General features: G+C 53.7%; 2 protein-coding genes and 1 pseudogene across 4 annotated transcripts in view; 2 read left to right on the top strand and 1 right to left on the bottom strand.

Annotated features, from left to right (window-relative positions):
• The window catches only part of ZNF362 (zinc finger protein 362), a 36,235-nt gene extending 32,757 nt beyond the window's left edge, over window positions 1-3,478 (top strand). For all 3 annotated transcript variants that reach the window (XM_031464677.2, XM_064493790.1, XM_064493789.1), the window contains one exon: window positions 1,905-3,478. In XM_031464677.2, coding sequence (XP_031320537.1) covers window positions 1,905-2,021 — 117 coding nt within the window. In that variant the 3' untranslated portion in view covers window positions 2,022-3,478. The remainder of the gene's footprint in view (window positions 1-1,904) is intronic.
• Window positions 2,546-3,701, top strand: LOC105085822 (uncharacterized; annotated as a pseudogene).
• A 3,031-nt stretch (window positions 3,702-6,732) lies between these two features.
• Window positions 6,733-18,380, bottom strand: A3GALT2 (alpha 1,3-galactosyltransferase 2). Its single transcript, XM_031464678.2, has 5 exons — window positions 18,358-18,380; window positions 10,349-10,432; window positions 10,053-10,142; window positions 9,656-9,793; window positions 6,733-7,420 (listed from the first exon to the last, which is right to left on the bottom strand). The coding sequence occupies exons 1-5, from the start codon at window positions 18,378-18,380 to the stop codon at window positions 6,733-6,735; spliced, it is 1,023 nt and encodes a 340-aa protein (XP_031320538.2).
• Between the last annotated feature and the right edge of the window lie 1,311 nt (window positions 18,381-19,691).

Genomic DNA, 19,691 nt, shown 5'->3' with positions numbered 1-19,691 from the left:
GGGCTACAGCCTCAGGGATGGACGTTTAGTTGGGGAGGGAGGTAGGGCGGGGTAGGTGTCTGAGGAAGTACCATTTAGAAGAGGCCTGAAAGGGTGATTAGCCAGGTGAGGAGGAGAGGAGGGGGAAGAACTTTCCATGCAGGGGCAGGGTAAATGCAAACACCCCAGGTGGAACAAACATGGTGTGTTCCATGAACTGAAAGAAAATTAGGTCCCATGAGGCTGCAGGGCCCTGTTAGGGAGTTTGGATGCTTTTCCAGGTGAAGTGGGAAGCCATGGGGAGGGTAGTTTTGAAAGTTCAGTTTGTCTGGAGGTGGGCACGTGGATTGCACCCTCCTACACATGTCCACTCCCTGAGGAGGGGCTGCCAGCGTTCATGGCTGTGGTTCTTAGAAGGAATCTGAACTCCTGTGGGGAAGGGGCTGTCAGATCTCATGTGGCCTGAGGCCCCTCCCTGAACCGGGCCTGACTGGACTCCACAGAACAAGAATAATCACCTTTGGTTTTTAAACAGACATTTTAGTGGATTGACTTTTAAACTCCTTTAATACATAAAAGAAACATTTTAGAATAGTGACTCCTCATGTTCCAATCAGCCCCCAGAACCTGGCATCAACCAGTCCTACTTCATCCATATCCCTATGTTTTGAAATAAAACTGATGACATACTGTTTCAGCTGAAAATTTTCACTTTGTTTTTAAACATAAGGACTTCTTTATTTGGACTTATCCACACACCTTTATAATACCTTAAAATAATTCACTGTAAAGCCTTAGCATCATCAAATACCCAGTTGGCATTACCGTTTTCATCTGTCTCACGGATGCCATCATTTTATTTACTTACACATTTTATTTTTTAATCAAGATCCAAATAAGATTCTTACATTGCACTGGATCACTTTATCTTTTAAACTCTTGGTCCCCCACCCCCACTGCCTTTTTTTTCTTTGCAATTTACTCATTGAAGAACAGTTTTCTGGTTTGGATTTTGCTGATTGCTTCCCTCTGGTGTGGTCTGATACACTTGAGGGCTTCCTCTCCCGGATTCCGAGCAGACTGAGGTATGAGGCCAAGGAGGGGCAGGTGGGAACCAGAGCACCACCTGGCAGCTTAGTGTGAGGGCCTGTGGGCCTGCAGGTGAGCCTGGGGCCACCTCACCCACCCAGTCTTGGGTGCCCCAGGTCAGACTTAACAGAGCCTATGCTCAAGGAATGAGCTGAGCACGCCCAGTTTATGCTTCCCAGAGTCACCAATCAGATCAGGCCTAGTTTCTTCCCAAGGGAGGATGAGGTCTCGGGTACAGAGGCCTGGGCTCCCACCACCACCTGGAATGAAGTGTAGAGACTAGGGAACCAGTGGTCCCCTCAACCCTACTGCGTGCTGAGAGCTTTACCCACATCACCATAGCAACCCTTTGAGGTTGTCCCTTCCCCATCCCTGCCTGCAGAGGAGGAAGTTGAGGCTTGGAGGGGTGAGGTGACTTGCCCAGGAAGTACCAGAGCTGGGCTGGACCAGGACCTATGCTTTGCCCTCATTGGGAGCATTAGCCAGATGGGGGCAGCTGTGCTGCGTTAGGCAGGCGGGCTGAGGTCGGGTCTGCAAACTCACTGCAGCCAGCGGAAAATGGCAGCTGCCCTGGCCCTAGGGAGTTCCACTGCTGATGCGCAAGCCTGGTGCCTGCCGGCTCTCCAGTCAGCACACTGTAGGCTAGGACCCTGGTCAGTGAGCCACCCCCCCATGGCCAGCAGCAGTGCAGCGTCCCTAGAACGGATGTGGATGCCCGCCACTAGCCCGCCCACCTACCAAGGAGCCCTCTAGTGGCCGCTTATGGGGACTGCAGCTCCCCCTGCATCCCTTGCCAGCAGTTGGTTATATGTTCTGAATCTCATCCCTGCCCACAGGAGACCTACCTGATGAAGCACATGTCCAAACACACGGTGGTGGAGCACTTGGTGAGCCATCACTCGCCCCAGAGGACGGAGTCCCCCGGCATCCCGGTGCGAATTTCCCTCATCTGAGCCGACCCAAGGCACCGCCCCTCCCTGCGCACTGGCAGACAGACCCAGGCAGCACCAGGCCCTGACTCCCTCCAGGAGCCCTCCAGGAACAGCTGAGCTCTCTCATGACCTTCCTGACCTTCCAGAAAGCCTGGGCCACAGAAGCCCTGCCCGGTCCAGCTCTGCGGGCGGCCAGGCCAACTGCAAGATTCTAGACTGTTTTGGTGGCATCCAAAGACGATCTCAGAGCACTTTGAACCTCTCTGCTGGGTTTTCCTTTTGTTCCCCACCCTTCACTTGCTTCACTGTTTTTTTTTTTTTTAAGTTTGTTTTGGAAATAACAAAAAAGATATTTATTGGCCAAGAAGTTGGTGCTGCTAAGACCGAGAAATTAAAAGAACCGGACAGATGGACACAGAGAACCAGAGGGCAGCGTGGGACCTTCTCTTGCCATGGCCTCAGGTCTTGAGGGGGAGGCTCAGGCCGGGGTTTCTGGACTGCAAAGGGGACCCCCAGGTGGGAGGGGCAGGAGGCAGCTGGAGTGACCCACTCGCCCCTGGGTGCCCAGCTCAAGCCTCTGGAGCTGCGCCCTGGGCATCACTGAGCAGAGGAATGTGGCAGCTACCAGGGCTGCCCAGGCTTCAGGAGACAAACGAGAGGCCGGGAGGTCCGCAGGACCAAAGGGTGCAGTGCGTTGGGCTGAGCTGGGTGCAGGCCCAGGGAAATGGGGTCGGGGTGGGCTGGGTAAGACCTGGTGCCCCCACTGCCCTGAAGACCACCCCAGTCTACCTCGGTGCTGGCCAGAAAACCTATTGGCTACCTCTCCCACCATCCCAGACTGTGGGCAGGGGGATGGGGAGGGAGGGGGCCTGGGGCTAGGACCCCCTCTCCAGAATTTCCTCCAGATGGGGCAGTGCCCAAGGAGGGGTTTTGTCTTCCCTGCCATGGAGGGGACTCCCCAGCCCAGGCCCCAGGTCCCTCGGCAGGGAAGGGACCCTCGGGGAGGAGGGTCCCCAGGAGCAGACCCTGCCCTCAGCCCCCACACACACACCCCAATCTGAAAGCCATGCGTGTCCGTGTATATAGGAACAATGTACAGAGCCTGGGGAGGCCCCCCACATCCCCCTGGGGGGAAAAAAAGAAAACTAGACAGAAACTCATCTATATATTCTGTATCTGGAGTTCCGTTTTGAATATTAACTGTGTTATTTTTATACACTTTTTAAGCCTTAACTCGCCATTGATTTACCAGTTTAACGTCTCCTGGGCTTTCTTTTCCCACGGGGTTCTCTGCCCCGCCCCCACCCCTTTGTTTGACTTGCGTCGTCTGATACTCAGTATTGTAGCTTTTCGTCCGCATGTTACTACCCTGTAAATACGCTGTTATACATACTGTTAACACCCCTTTGCTTTTTTCTATGGGACCTCCAGGCCACCATATTTAGAACTAGTTACCTTATTAAAAAAGAGAAAAGAGTGTTGGCTTCTCAGTCTGCATCGTGGTGGCAGGGAGGTGAGGGCAGGTGCCCCTCAACGCTTCAGGAAGGAAATTTGCATTCTATTTAAGAAAAGGGGTGGGGAGCAAAACAAAAGTCGAATGTGGGGGAAGACACTAAAGGGGGCAAGAAACAAAGGAATTCCAAACCCTCTGCTCTTTGTATTTCTCTGTTGTGAAGAATAAACTGTACCTGCAGCCGGGTGGCGGCGGTGTGTGGTGTGCTCTGTGCGAGGGGGGGGCTGGGGGGCACCTTTCCACTGCTCCTCTCCCCTCCCCCGCCCCCCAGATTTGGGGAAGGGAGATGGCCCACCCTGTGTCCATCACTTGTGGCCAAGGACCATGAGGGCTCAGAGGAGTGAGCTCCCAATGGTGAGCCCCACGGTGATTCATGGCTGAGTCACTTTCTGTCTTTCCCACAGTGAGGCTAGTACAGGGCCAGCCTTGATAAACTCTGGGGGATTTCCTGCATTTCCCTCCAAGGCAATCGAAGCACTGACCCCCTCTCCCCATGGGGAAGATGTCTGTGAAGGGGACTTCTTGGTCCCCAGTCCAGAGTAGCTGGGGGCTGTGAGGCTGGAGCTACTGCTGCTGCGGAAGGAGCGGGGATGAAGCCGACTCAGAACAAAGCCAAGTGGATAGTTGGAGACACATTATCCAGCCCTGCAGCTGGCCTGACCCCAGCTCTGTCCTGTTCACAAGCCAATAAATCCTCATTTGGATCAGCCTCGTATTCCTCAAAGAGTCAGTTGCTCAACATTTACCAGCACACCACTGGCTGCCTCTCCAATCAGATTCTCTATCCAAATTAGGAACGAGTAAGGAGATGGTGGGCACCTGGACTGTGGACAGGAGGTGGGGGTGGCCGTGTTGGCCAGACACAGACAGAAGGAAAAAGGAGGCAGAGAGAAGCCAAGATGGACAGATGACACTGAGAGCCAGTGGCAACCTCAGCTCCTGACCTTCAGTCTTCATCTTCTGGCCAGGTTTAATTTCCTGCTTATTCTCACACTAATGAATTTATAAGTTGCTATCGTGTGCCACTGGGTAAACTACTTACTCTATGCCTGACTTTCTTATGTAAAACAAGGGAAATAATAGTAACCAATTTATAGGGTGGATGTGAGCATTAAATGAATGGATAGATAGCTGAGGCTTAGACCTGTGCTAGCACATAGTAAGTACCCAATAAATGTAATTGTTTTTATCATTTGATGTAGCCCTGGTGGATCCATGTCCCTTATGATCAGTGAACCCTGACTACCTGACCAGAGAGCTGACGATGTTTGGGAATCTCAGGGAATGGGATCTGAGCTGGCATGGCAGGGTGGGACAGCTGGACAGGTGAAGATTTTGCATGGGGCAGTGACACTCGGGGGACTGGGTGCCTGATTTTCACCAGCTCATCTGGAAGCTCTCAGGAGCTTCAGCGGTCCCTGAGGGTCCCAGCATGGATGCAGAGGACAGTGTTGAATGACAGGGACACTGATGGAAGTAGCTGCAGAAGGAGCTTATTCCTTGTTATTCCTGAGCTGCCCTGAGCCACTCTCTAGCCCCTACCCTGACTGCCGGCCTCCGGGTAAGACAAAGAGGGAGTTGTTCCCAAGTGATCCTCCACTCTGTTACACTGCAGCTTCCTTGACTCCAACCCCTTCTCAGGAAGGTCTTGACCCGCAGCATGAGGCTGCCCCAGCCCAGCACATGGTAACTCCTAACTTGTGCCATCACTTCCTCTTTTTTTTTTTAATCACTTCCTCTTGAAAACAGGAAATGGCTGTCCTTTGGCGAACCCTTTGCACTCCATGAACTCGCAGGAGAGGGGGCAGGCAAGGAGAGGGAGAAGCTAAGTTATTTCCTGGAGCACCACAACCCCTGCAAGGAGGGTGACTGCCACCCCCATTTTATATATGAGAAAGCTGAGACTCAGCAAAGGTAAGGAACTTGTCCGCAGCCACCCAGAGAGTCAGAAGAGGAGCAGGCTCTATCCAGATCTCACTGGCTCGAGCTCAGGTCTCTGGCAGCCCAGGGGTTGGGGTGTGTGGCCCTTGGTGAATGATGCAGGGTTAAGGTGGAGGATACTCTCCCACCAGAGGAAAGGATGTTCCAGCTCAGTCATCAAGCGATAACCCATTCTGAGGCACACCTGGCCTGTTCTTATCTCTAACCCAGAGTCCAAAAGGCCTTTTCAATTTTGCTAATCTAGTTTTGAACTGCTTTTGAGAGGGGAGATATTTATCTCACATCAACTGGAATGGGTTTGTAAAAACTGTCAGCTTGTAGAAACCATCAGAGATGGCTTATAGTCAGAATTGCTCTCCTACCTGGGAACAGTGTTAAAAATGCAAGGCCTATGAGAACACCTCATGCACGATTCAGGAGACCTGGAGGGAAATCTCACCCTCTCCGGGCCTCCGTTTTCCTAACTGTCAAACAGTATCTCTGAGGCTTCCAGCAGGTAACTTCCCTGTTCCCTCTGCTATTTCCTGGAGGGAACCACCTTTCCTGGAAGGCCTGATGACTTCGCAGTCCTATCCCGGGAGTGTGTTTTTCCTTATTGAGGATGAAGTCTGGATGGCAGCCATGGATGAGGAAGTTCATCTCCCAGATACTGTGGCCAAACAGCCATATGGGACCCATGGCAAGGAAATGTCACTTTAGTGGACTTTGTTTCTCTAGGAGAAAGGGCCATAAGGGCACTTTGGAATAATGTATTTTATTATAATATTACTTAATATGGACAAACTGTGCCGAGGCTGGGGAGGTGAACCGGAAAAGTCAAGGAACGGGATGCCACTGTTTCTCCAGCTGGGGTTCCTGCCCAGAGGCAGCTCTATTTGGCCTGAGAGCCAGTCCTGGCTCTCCAGCTGCTGACATCACAGACTGACTCACAGATCCTCTGGTCCCTAGGCAGTTACGATCCGTTTCTGTGCCTCACTCCCATTAAAAAAAAAAAAGTGGGAGGATATGGGGTGGGGGGGCTAAAACATCTCTTCAGGGGGCCCCAGCTGAACTCAGTAAGGTCAGAGGTGAAAGGTCTCCAGGCAGCTGGAGTTGCCTGGGTCGTGGAAAGTCAGGGAAGGGATGGATCTCCCTCCTCGGGGAGCCGCTCCCCAAAGGCCGGGCCTCCTCCCGCCACCCCGCGGCGCGGGCGGGTTTCACGCGGTCTCCCCACGTCCCCAGTACCACGCAGCTACCAGAAGGGGCCTGGCCGGGCCGGCGTCCGGGCCGAGGGCGCCGCTAGCCGCGCAGCAAGGCGTACTCCTTGGGCGCCCAGAGCAGGCGCGGCCGGCGGATCTCGGCGCGGCGGCCGATGTCAGGGCTCCAGCAGAACTCGGGCGACAGCAGCTTGGCGGGCTTGTAAAGCCAGAAGAACTTGTTGAGGTGGCTTTCGTCGTGCCAGCGCGCCTCCAGGCCGCGCGCGCGGTCCCGCCGCAGGCCCCGCGCGCAGTGCGCCGTCAGCCGCCGCAGCGCCGCCACGCTGCCCCCGAACACCGCCGCGTGGTAGTAGAAGTCGCCCTCAGCCGGACCCAGCGCGGCGGCCGAGCGCGCGTCGCGCTCGAAGGGCAGCAGTCGCCGCGGCCAGCGGTAGTGCCAGGCGTGCAGCTGCGCCACCGACTCGGCCAGCGCCTCGGGCCCGAAGGCACCGCTGAAGTGCTGGTCCACGTCCATGCAGAGCACAAAGCGCGCCTCGCGGCCCAGCCGCCCGCCCAGCGCCGCGTGCAGCGCGCGCATGCGCGCCATGGACACGTCCTGCCAGCGCCGCTCGCGAGCCACGCGCTCCACGCGCAGCCAGCGGCCCGGACCCAGCGGCACGCGGGGCACGGCGGCCGGGCGCTCCGTGAACACATAGTACACGACGCGCAGGCCCACCATGAAGTGCTGCTCGGCAGTCTCCAGGAAGCGTGCCAGGTACTTCTCCAGGTACCTGCCGGGCGGGGCGGGGCGGGGCGGGACCGAGTCAGTGTGGCCGAGGCGCCCTACCCCGTCCGCGGAGCCGTTGGGCTTCCCAGCCTTCCCCACACTGGTCCTTGTGACCCTGAAACCTCCGTGCCCGGAACCCCAGAGCTCTCCAGTCCCAGAACCGTCAAAGCGGGTTCAAGATGCTGGCCGACGGTTTGCCACCCCTGCCTCGAGGGGCCCGGTATTCCGTCCGTCCCAGACCGCTTTGATCATTAGAGTCCCGAGGAAGGGATGCTGTGCTAGCTCTTGGGAGGACCTGCGCGTTAGCCTTTGTCTCTTTATAGTTCTGACCCTTCGCTAAAGAAGCCCCAGAACTCAGATGCTGCGGCGAAGTGAGGAAGCCCAAGCTAGCCACGGAGAGAGGCACCCGCCTGCCTTCCGCAGGCTGGTGTCCCAGTGGAGACCCAGACGTTTGGAAGCAACGAGGAGCCCTTGCTGCTGAGACCTACCGGGATTTCTGACCCACAGAATTATGAGGTATGATAACAATGAATTGTTTTTAGTCGTTGAGTTTGTGCTGATTCCTTACAGATAATTGGGACATTTGGAATACTGGAAACTTTGTATGAACAGACTTTGGGTTCTAAAATAATAGTAATAATGCCTGCTATTTTTGAACCTTTATCATGTGGCACAATGTTCAAAGTAATTTGCATTATCTCATTTAATCCTCACCAGTATTGTCTCCATTTCTCAGTAACTTGTGCTAGTGTATACACAGTTGGTAAGAGTAAAGCCAGGATCTGAGCCCAGCTTGGCACTGGAGCCTCTGCCTTTACCTGCACTTGCTCTGTTCCTGGTGGAACTGTGAGAAAGTGGAATCAGAGACCTAGGAAGCCTCAGCACCCCAGGGTGTTGGACTCTTGGAACCTTGGAACTCAGGACCCTGGAATTTCTAGACCCAGAGACTCTGACCCCTACGGCTGATGCAGGAACATCCCACTCAGCATCTGGAACGGAAGTGGGGGCACCAAGGCCCTGGAAGAGGCCAGCAGTTCTACCCAGGCGGCCCGTGGGTCAGCCCTTGGTCCTATTTGCCCCCTTGCCTCATAGGGGCCCTCCTGGCTTTCTCTCCCTTCTAGAATGTGGGGGATGGAGTGGGAGGGGTCCTGAGCAGTTGTTGGGGTATATGATGACAGAATTCCTTCCCCAGACTTTTGGATATCTTTTCCTGGAAGGAAAGCTCTCACTGCCTTCCCAAAGCAGTCTGTTCCATTATTAAAACTCTTCCTTAAACTGCCCTGAACTCTAGCTCTCTGTATCTTAGGATCTGATTGCCACCCTCAGCCAGGAGTCCCGTTAACATCATTCCTGGAAAGTGAATACCCAGCTTGGACACCCTGCCATCGATAATGGGGAGATGGGGAGGCCAGTGCCCTTGAGATTTCTTCTCCATCTACCACTTTGGGTTCCTTCTTCATACCTGGGGGCACCTCAGCCCCTTGATTGGCCTCCTCTCCTGTGGTGATTCTGTCCTCCACCCTCCTCAGTCACCTGCCCCCATGGCCTCTCCCTCAGCTTGGTCATCATGTGCCTTACCCCACCCCCCAGAATTGCAGCTTCATCCGTCCCAATCTGTGGGCATCCCCATCCTTCCAGCCCGCTTCCTGTGATACCACCCATGACAGCCCTTCCTCCCGGAGTCCCCTCCTCTGCTGACCCTGCCACTCTCAGTATCCCGCTTTCTTCATGTCCCTCTTTACTCAGCTTAGATTCATTCCCTTGCAAAAGCCCTCAGCTCCCAGACCTGCTTTGGGGAGCTCCCCCTCTCCTTACTGTGTGCCTGGGCCTGAGCTGCTGACCTCCACGATGTGCTTACTGCAGCCAGGCCAGCCTTCTGTCTACCTGCTTGTTCTCCCCTCCCCTCCCCACTCTCACCTCCATCATTTTCTCACCACAAAACCAAGGACTTCAGGTGGACCAGCCCCAGGCCCTGAGCAGTTCCCTTCTAGGACATGCTTCTGAGCCCTGGGCTGCCTTCGCTGTGTGGGCTCCACATTGTTGGTGTCCAGGGAGGAGAGGAAGGGAAAGGAGGGGCCTGCCCTCACCCTGGGAGTCTGCGACAACGACTGCTATCTTTGCCTCCTGTTTCATCTTGGGATCCTATGGCCCAAGAGAACCAGGTGCCCCACCTCTTGCATCACATGGCACCCCTCCCACTCCCTGCATGGACAGCACCGCTCCCCTCCCTAGGCCTTACCTGCCTACAGCAAAGACAGTCAGTCCAACCGTGAGGTTCTGCTGTACCGCCTCTTGCTGGGCCACATCTGGGTCGAAGGTGCCATCCCAAATGATGGGGGCCCCCCAGGAGGTACAGGTCAGGACTTCAGGCCGGGCCCTGGCCAGGGCAGGGGTGGAGAGACAGGTCCATTCATCCACCTGCGTGGTGAGTTGTCACTGCTACCTCCCCAGTCCTGGACCCTAGGGACCCACAAATGGGTCACACACAGGCCTTGCCCTTGGAGATCCCTATCCGATGTGTTACCTGATGGGGCCACTGGGTGGAGTGCCTGGTCCTGCCAGGGTTAGGGGTGTGAGGAGGGCAGGGACTTGGGCAGAGCTCTGTAGAGGGTGTGGGAGGGATGGCAGCTTCTTACCAGGGATGCAGGGGACCCGTGAAGTTGTCTCTTAGCAGGGGCATCCTGGCCAAAGGGCAGACACCCATGGGGATGAGGACTTCCAGATGCCTGTGAGGTGGGAGCAGCAGTGAGGGGGCTGCCAGCCTCCTCGGGAGCCCTCTCGCTTTGCTCCTTACAAGGAGGGAGAGCCCACAGGACACTTGTGTGGGCCCAGACAGCGCCACTCCCCATCCCTCCAGGAGGCCCTTGGAAAGAGCCGCTTTAACCCTGCCCTGGCTGGTCCCACTGCAAGTGCTGGGGGGAGGGGGTTGTACCTGACTGCAGGGAGCCCGTACAGGAGCAGCCCTAAGAGGCCAAGTGCAAGTAGGATCAGCCGCCAGAAGATTCTCTTCCAGGCCCTAGAGGGTGGGGAGAGGCATCAGCAACTCATTTATAGATATATTTTTAAACACATACATGTGTGAGAAATTACATAATTTAATGTTTCACTTCATTTTTTTTTGGAGTGTGAATATATTATTCTATTCACGTGGCACAGACATTCAGAGGTACAAGAGTATAGACAGTGCAGTCTTGCTGCTCCCAGCCACCCAGTTCCTCTGCATGGAGGTAGTCTGTGCATATACAGGAAAATATAAATATGGTAGCAAGTTCTCTCTCCTTTCCCTTCCTTCCTGTTTTTTCCCACCACAAACAGTAGCATGTGCTGTGCTGCTCTGCACCTGGCATTTTCCACTGACCATTGTGTCTTTGGGGTTATACCATCTCAGGACTTGGAGCTCTTCCTCACCCTTTTTTTCCAGCTGCCTAATACGCCATTGATTGAAGGTAGCATAATTTACCAAACAGGTCCCTTCTGATGAGCATTTAGATATGTAATTCTTTGTTTTTCCCAGCAGGCATATTTGGGGGTGGGCAGTAACATTAGGGGTTGAGGTACTTAGCCTGGGTAGAGGGTAGGAATGACCTTGGATGGGGAGAGTCTGGGAGGGGATTTGGGGAAGTTTGTGGCTTAGTGGCTGGGAATTGAGAGCTGTCAGGGGCTTGGAGATGAGTTTCTGGGCTGCATGGAGGTCTGGCTGCAGTCAGGGACCACGTGTCTATCGTGGCTCCAGTCACTGGGCCAGGTCCCTCCAGCAGAGCTCAGTGGCCCAGTTTCTGGCATAGAGGAGGTAGACCTTGGGATTTGTCCATGGTTGGTTGTTTTCTAATAGGGCCCTAAAAGTTGAGAATTTTAATAGGCTCCTCCCAGGGGTCTCCTCCAGCTCTCCTTATCCCTACTGGGTGCTGGTGTCTCTAGCCAGTTGGACCCATATGGTGAGGAGCATGGCTAGGCCCCTAGGTTCAAATCCCAGGCCACCACTCCTAGCTGTCTGACCTCAGGCAGGGTTCTGGGCTTCTGCACTTCAGTCTCACCTAGAAATGCAGATAATAAGAATACCTACCTTAGAGGGCTGTCGTGGATATTGAGCTAATACCCACTAAGCAATTAGAACGCTGTCTTGCAAGTAGCAGAGCTCGGTAAGCCTTAGCTGTTGTTGGGTATCATTAGCGTTAGTCTTCCAGAACAGGTCCTCGTGATTCTCCGCACAACCTCCCAGCTCCAGTCCCTGCCCTATGAATCCTTCCAAAATCAGCCTCACCTGGTCTCTTTCAAGAACCCTGCCTGATCGGACCCTCCTGCACCTGCCTTTTCTGCTACCCCGCTTCACCAATGAAGTGTACCCAGGTTGAAAAGGCACCTTGCAGCTGTGTTTGTATGTGTCCACCTGTGTACCATCTCAGCGCAGACGCCTCCTTCTGTTCAGTTGACCAAACCTGGGTGCACCCCGACCCCTCCCTCTGCCTTACCCAACTGTCTGCTGTCAGTCCCCAGGGTGGGTTGACTGAGCCTCTTTGATCTGCCTCCTCTCTGCCCCTCCTCTTCCCCCAGCCCCCACAGTGACCCTGCCTGCTCCTCCCTCACCGGGACCACTGCAGCAGTGACCTCCCTGCCTCCAGTCACTCCTGACACAGCCCCCAGAGTCATCTCATAGAATGCCAGCCTGTCTCAGCAGAGTCCATGTCATATGAACAGGTAAATCCTTGAAGGGGAAATGCATTTAGTAGGCAAAGATATGGAAAGATGTTCACCCTCACTAGTAATCAAAGACTTACAAATTAGAACTCGGCGGGATGTTTTGCCTGTAAAATGAGCACTTTTTAAAAAGAAAGAAATATGAAAATAGCCACACTGCAAGAAGACAGTTGAGATAGACACTTTTACACCTGCTGGTGGAATGTAAATTGCTACAGCTCTTTTGGAAAGCTACTTAGCTATGGGAACCCAAGCTTTCAGTACTCATCCCCTTTAATCCAGTCACCACAACTCCTGGAAATCTGTTCAAAGGAGATCATCTTCAGCACGGAAACAGTGTATGCGCCAAGATGTTCACTAGTTTCTGCTCGTTCATGCGCTCAGCCTTTACTCACTGGTCATAAGCTCAGAATCAAGCACTGTGCTAGGTCAGGGATTCAGAGGTGAGCAAGACACAGATCTTGTCTTCAGGGACTAGGGTCAGAAAGATGTGGGTGGCCAGGGAGAGAGGAGGATGGGTTCACATGACAGACCACAAACAGATGAATGGAACACAGCACTGTGAAGGCTGTGATTGGTGTAAATGTGAGATGCCATTAAGGGCAAATTGGAGGCTGGCACCTGAGCCTTGACAGATGGGGAAGAAGTTAGGGAGGCTTCCTGGAGGAGGTGATCTCTAAGCTAAGACCTGAAGAATTAGAAGTTATCCAGACAAAGAAGGCAGTGGAGGGAAAAGGGAGGTCCATGAAAAAGAAACAATAGTGTGTAAAAGTGAGGTGAGAGAGTTTGGAAAGTAGGTGGAACTGCAGGTCTTTTGCAGGGGTGGAGAGCAGAGTGTGGATGGGAAGTGGTGAGAGTTGAGGCTGGAGGTAAGCTGGGGCCCACACTCCGGGCTAAGGGGTTTGGACTTCATCTTGAAGGCCATGGGGAGCCCTGAAAGGTCTTTCCTCCAGGGAGGGATGCAGTCAGATTTTTATTTGAAAAATACTGCTGAACTGTTTAGCTTGGATGTGAGGCGGGGTGGGCAGGGAGCACTGACTGGAGGCAGGAAGACAGGTCAGTGCTGGCAGTGGGTTGGGGAGAAGTTGGTGATGAATGGCTGAGAGGGAAGTGGGATGGAGAGGATTTGAAGGTCACTGATGAGAGGGACAGGGCTGAGGACCGGGAAGGAGATGAGGCCTGATTGTCTGGTTGGGGGTAGGGGGCTGGAGCCCAGAAGGCAGGCAGGCAGGCTCAGGAGAGTTCTGTGATTCATGGAGGGCAGGGATGGAAGGAGGAGGGGAGAGCGGGGTGGGGGAGGATAGCCAGGGCCCAGGCACCGAGGGCAAGGATGGGAGCGGGCAGAGGTTAGGCGACTCTTCAGAAGTCTGGCTGTAAAAGGAGAGACGGGATGGTAACTGGAGGGGCTGAGGGGCAGGGATCAGTGGAGGTGCGTGGGTTTCTTTTACACAGGAAGACGTGAGCTTGGTAGAAAGCACTGTGGAGAAGGCATTGTGTAGGCCACTCAGATACAACCAAAAAAGGCCCTAGTGTCCAGCTGAAGGGACCCTCTAAGTGAACTTTTTATGAAGACTCTGCAGGCATGTGGAAAAATGTTTACACGAGAACTTTAAATGAAAAAAGCAGGATCTAAAGTTGACAGGCCCTCTGATTACAACGTAGCAAGGAAAGCACGCACTGACGAATAAGACGAAAAGGAAAAACTGCAGTGTTGGGGCAGTGAGTTATGGGAGGTTTTTTTCCCTTTACTTTCCCCCTAGTTGTCTATAATGTGCGCTTATTGCTTTTTTAATGAAGGAAAAATGCAGAGTTGGCCATTTAGAAAAAAACAAGTTGTTTCAAGTCTTCCTAGTGACTGTAAGATTAAGTCTACATCTCCCAGCCCTGCCTGAGGAGCCTGCAAAATCTGGGTCCTCAGCTGTTACCTTTTAAACACTCACCCCAGACCCAGCTTTCCCACCTCTAGAAATAGAGTCGTCACAGTGGGCAGGCCCAGGAGGTTCTCCGAGCATTGCTGGAGAAAGTGAATAGATAGAAGTGAGGCCCCTGTTTGTCAGTGGGGAACTGGATGAATGAATTAAGCGTGCCTATACTATGGAAAGTATGGCCATTGAAAAGGATCAGGTTGGGGGAAGGCATAGCTCAAGTGCTAGAGTGGTTGCTTAGCATGCATGAGGCCCTGGGTTCAATCCCCAGTACCTCCTCTAAACATAAATAAACCTAGGTACCTCCCTGTCCTGTCAAAATAAAAAACGATAATAATAAGTAAGGTAATAATAAATAAAATACTTCAATAAAAAAGAAAAGGATGAGGTCGATTTACATGTACTCTATGGAAAATAGGGCCTAAAGAATTAAGTGACTGAGGAAGTGACAGAACTGTATGTGGACGCTGACCTCCCTGGGGAAAGCTCCTCCCCCTGGGACCCCGTGCGTTTACAGACGTGTTTATCTGTGTGCTTTTATAAAAATGTAGGAAAAGAAATCTAGAACAGCATTGTCCAATAGAAATATAATGGGAGCCAGGAATGTAAATTAAAATTTTCTAGTAGTAGCCGTATTAAAAAAGCAAAAAGAAGTGAAATTAATTTTAACATTTGAATTTAACCCAGTATATCCAGAATATCATTTCAATATGTAATCAGTATAAAAATCACTAAGATACTGTACATGCTTGTTTTATACTAAGTCTCAATATTAAATCCAACGTGTGTTTCAGTTGGAATCAGCCCCAGTCCGAGAGGCTTGGTAGCCGTATGGGATGGGTGGCTGCCATGCTGGGCGGCGTTGATTCAGAGGAAGACACACCAGTTAGTGGTGAGCTGAGACTGGCGGGAGGAGGGGACTTGAGCTTTTCACTTCATGTACTTCGTAGCAGTGGACTGCACGGTGGGCATGTGCTGCTTTTGTTATTTAACGAAAGACAGTGAGCTCTGTGTCTTTACGCTCATCTCTTGCCCAGCCTCCCTTGTGTTCTAGCCACCTTCTGGGGTGTTTTCCAACATCAGCACCAATTCAGTTCTCCAACATCAAGCAAATGTCCAAAAATTTAGTTCCGTTCTGACCCCGTCTACCTGGAGTTAGCATCAGATACCACAAGTTAGAGGGCTCAGTCCCATAAAACCACCACCCCCACTTCAGATGCCATTGCAAATCCCGGGGCTACCCATAGTTCCAATTGGCTGTAATTCAGGGATTCCCACAACTCCCTCCTCAGGTTCAATAATTTGCTAGGAAGGCTCACAGAACTCAGGAAGGCACTTTACATAGAGTCACTGGCTTATTGAAAAGGATACAAATGAACACCGAGGTGAAGAGGTACCTAGGGTGAGGTCCAGAAGGGCCCCTGGCTTGGCATCTGTCCCATGGGGTTGGGGTGCAGCACCCTGGCATCTGGATGTGTTCCCAACCTGGAAACTCTCACAACGTTGTTGTTCATGAGTTTTTATAACCCAGTGGGGCTGGAAGTTTTAAGCCTCTAATCACCGGGTCTTCCTGGTGTCAGCCCCATCCCGGGGCCCTGCCCTGAGTAACCTGGTGGCATAAACGCAGCTGTGCTAGGGGCTCATTGTGAATAACAAGACACTCCTTCACTCTGGAAATTCCATGGGTTTTAGGAGTTCTTTGCCAGGAACCAGGGAAAAGACCAATGCTTATTCTACCACACTCTCTATCAGACTTCTCTCCTGGAACTGGGGTCCCTGGTGGGGTTGATCGGGGCATCGTGGGTGCAGTGACAAGAGGACAGCTGGGGGCATTGGTGCCACCCGATCTCTGCACTTCAATGTCTCACAAGCATCTGAAACTTGTGTGGACAAAAAGGAACTCTCCATGTTCCTCTGACAGCTGCTCCCCATTCAGGTCTCCTCCATCTTGGGAAGTGACATCACGGTGCTCTAGCCCATTCCTCAGCGGGAGGCCTGGGAGTCCTCCCTGAATCGTCCCTCCTCTCGCTCCTCACGTGCAGTCCTCCGGCACACCCTGTGGACCCCCGACCCACACCCCTGGTTCACCCTCCTGCCTTCACCTCCTCTTGGTCCAGCCCAGGCCATGGGCTCTCTCACCTGGACAACTTCCACAGCCCCCTGCCAGCCTCCCTGCTTCTATCCCTCACCTCCAACAATCCATTGAACTTTCAAAACTATAAATAGAACACGCCCCTCCCCTCTCCCAGACCTTCCAGTGGGGTCTCACTACTCTTAGAGCAAAATCCGCACCCTGGACTCTGGTCTGCAGAGCTCCATGCCTTCCAGCCCTGCTGCTCTCTAGGCTGCTTCCGGGTCACCCTTGCCCTCGCCGATGGCCCCAGCCTTCCTTTGTGTGGCGTGCCCTTATTGTCACCATGTGTCAGTCCGACTCTCTCTCCCAGAGACTCCCTAGTCTTCGTGTCCAGCCCAGCCCCCTCCCCCTCAGGGCTTCTCCAGCTGCACTTTGCGTTGCCCTCACCTCTTCGTCCTCCTGTGTTCTCTGTGATGGTCCCAGTCACCCGGGGGGGGGGGGGGCCCTGCTCCCTCCTCCCACCCCACTCTCCCTGAGCTCTTTGCACCTCATGGTTCCTCATTGGGATTCCTGTGATGACCGCCCACCAGGCCGCTAAGTCTCCATCTCGCTCCATCTTGTGAAGTTTCCTCAACTTGCCACGACCCTGTGTCCTCCCCGCTCTGGATCTTGGCCCAGGTTGCTTTCTTCCTATCGGCCGCCGCCAGTGCCTACTCACTCCTCAAACCTCAGCTTCCTCCCTTGTGAAGGCTTCCTCGGCTTCCCCACCCCTGGTCCCCGCCCCCCAGCTCTCCTCTGTCCTTGGCCGAACCTCTGGCCGTCTGCACTCTGGAACTGTCCACTGGCCCCGCCAGGCTGTGGGTGTCCAGCTTCATTAGACTCTGCATTCCAGGGCCAGGTCCAGATCCCAGAGGCTGCCTCATAGTGGTGGTTAGTGGTTACTTGTTCAGTAAGTGAATGAAGCAATGAATGAGTTCCTTGTCCTCATTCTCTTTCCCAAATGGTTACTCCTTTGCCTAAAACGCCATTTTCTTCACTCTTTATGAATAGCCGCAGACACTGATGTGTCTCATGTCCCCACCTCACTGAAGTCTGACACAGCCCCTTGAGGGAGATGTTATGATTACCGCCACCTTATGTGTGAGGAGACCGGGGCTCAGGAAGGTTAAATCTCTTGCTCAGGGTCACACAGCCAGAAGTGGTGGGGCTGAGGTTTGAACTTAGGTATGACCTCCAGGCCAGAGAGTGGCAATGGGGCTCCTTCTGACTCGGCCCCAGCTCAGCCCTGAGGCTTGTCTCCCAAGGGTCTCCACCGGGTTATTCCTCCCCACAAGCCTGGCTCCTCTCAAGTCACCTTGAGTTCCCTGCCAGTCAGTGTCCCTCCTGCAGGAAGCCTGCCTGACTCCTCACTCCCCGCCTCGCTCCACACCAAGCTGCTGGGGGACTGGCTGCAGCTGGGCCTCTCTGGCTCTTGGGAGCGAGCCCCCAGGTACACTATGGGAGGTGTTGGGCAGAAGCCTGGAGCGGAGTCCTCTGCCCTCACTACTCTCCCAACCCTCTCAGCCAGCCCCTCCCAACCAGGGCAGCCAGGCAGGGCTGCCCAGGGGGGTCCAGGTGGGCTCCAGCCGACACCCAGGCCTGTGGTCGGCACATACCGGCTCCTGCCGCCCCGTCCTGTGCCCCAGCCTGGGAGCCCTCAGTCCATGGGGGTCCCTTTCTGACCCATTCCTCCACATTCCTTGCTCAGATATTTTCAAAAGGACCCCCTCTCCACCCCACTTCCACCTGCAGGTGGTCCCTCTAGCCCACCTCACACCTTGCTCCTGTATGCCTTCCTTGCTTTCAGGAAGGGGTTAAAGATCAGTAATTAGTTCTTAAGTGGGAACAAGGTTGCAGTCCTGGACAGTCACTCCCAGTGGGAATAGAGAGCTCCCAGTTACACTGGACAACACACCCCAAGTCTTCGTCCTCTGGTTCACTAAGAGGGCCCAGAGCTCAGGGCGGCAAGAGGAGTGGCCGAGCTCTTCACAGGCAACAAGACCTCCAGGGATGCCGTCTTCCCCCACCCCACTGTTTACCCCCTGGACCATCCCTACCTCTTGGGCGATATTCCCTCTCAGGCCCCTTCTCCCTGGACCTCTATGGCTCAGCTGGCCTCCTCTTGACTGTTCTGGTCATCGGGCTGGACTCCTCTCAGGTCAGCGTCCCACCCCGTCTTCCCCTGACACTGACAGTGTCCCCACTCACCTGAGTCCTTCTCTGAAGGCCATGTACAGAAGTTGGTGGGACAGCCTGCCAAGAACCTTCTCAGCTCAGAGCCAGGGAAGAAGTGACCCGCTCTGGATGACTGAGACAAAGCAGTTCCAGGCCATCTGTCAGAAACCACACCCACAGGAGCAGACATGGATGAACTGCCCTGAGAGGGCCTTGCCTGGGGGGTGGTGTCTGCTGGGAGAAGCTGGCCCCCGAAGGGGGTGGGGGCTGGGAACCCTGCTGGGGCCAATCACCTGGAAGAGGGTGGATCTGAGGAAGGCTTGCTTTGGTTGGCCGAAGGCTGAGACATTTTGTACTAATTCCTTTTCCTCCCCAGGGGCCCTTGTGCCCCTCTTCGTGTGGTGGTTCTGGGAGAGGTCCTTGGGCCAGGCTATGGTGTTTGCCACCCAAAGAGAACATTATTCTGCACAGAGCTTCTGTCAGATCTCAGAGGCACCAGTCACCAGATTGCAACCTTGGACTATTCACCTCGAGGAGCCCTTGACCTCCTGAGTAAAACGGGGTGTGTACACCTGTCACCCGGACTGGGTAAAAGCCACACGAGATAGTAATATGGAAAAGTTCTGGGAAGTTTACATGGGGCAGGGTTTTTTAAAGTGTAGGTTATGATCTATCAGAGGGCCAGGAAATCAATTTCATGGATCATGACTGAGATTTTTAAAGTATAAATAGAAAGGGAATTGTAAGGTCAGAGTGTATTGTACATCAGGGTAGGTAGTGTTTTGGGAAATTTTTGTTTCAGTTATATATATTTAAGTACGTATACAAGGGCAGGAACCTTTTTTTTTGAACTGTTGATCATGATCAAAAATGTTTTGCAAAATCCTGTGTAAGGTGTAAACACCAGGAGCAAAATGTTGAAGGAAGCACACTTCAAACTGGGTTTCACCCAGACTCAAGAAATAGCACCAACACTTACCTGTGTAAGCCAGTCCCTCAGATCCATCAGATCCTCCTTCAGGACTTTTGGTTCCCTTCTGCACCACATACATAAGAACAAACTCAGGTCGGGCCTGGCTTTGCCATCCAGAAAGGCCAAATCAGGTCCAGCGAGGAGACTTGCTGAGCCGCACAGGGAACAGCCCACCGGCCACCTGGGAGAGTGGCACAGGGGCCCCCGGGGTGCCCTCCTCACGAGGTACCCTCCATGAGGTTCTTTCTACCCTCCCGCTCCCCCTTGGCCCAGGGTCCCGTGATGGCCCGTCCTGCCAGCCATCCCCTACCTCCTGGAATACTGGGCTTTTCAGACCCAGCTCCATCTTCTGGGTCAACTAAACCGTTTCCCCTCTTTCTCCAGGTAGGAGCTT

This window comes from Camelus dromedarius, chromosome 14 (genome assembly GCF_036321535.1).
Source record: "Camelus dromedarius isolate mCamDro1 chromosome 14, mCamDro1.pat, whole genome shotgun sequence".
Lineage (NCBI taxonomy): Eukaryota > Metazoa > Chordata > Mammalia > Artiodactyla > Camelidae > Camelus > Camelus dromedarius.
This window is presented reverse-complemented; position numbering and strand designations above follow the sequence as displayed.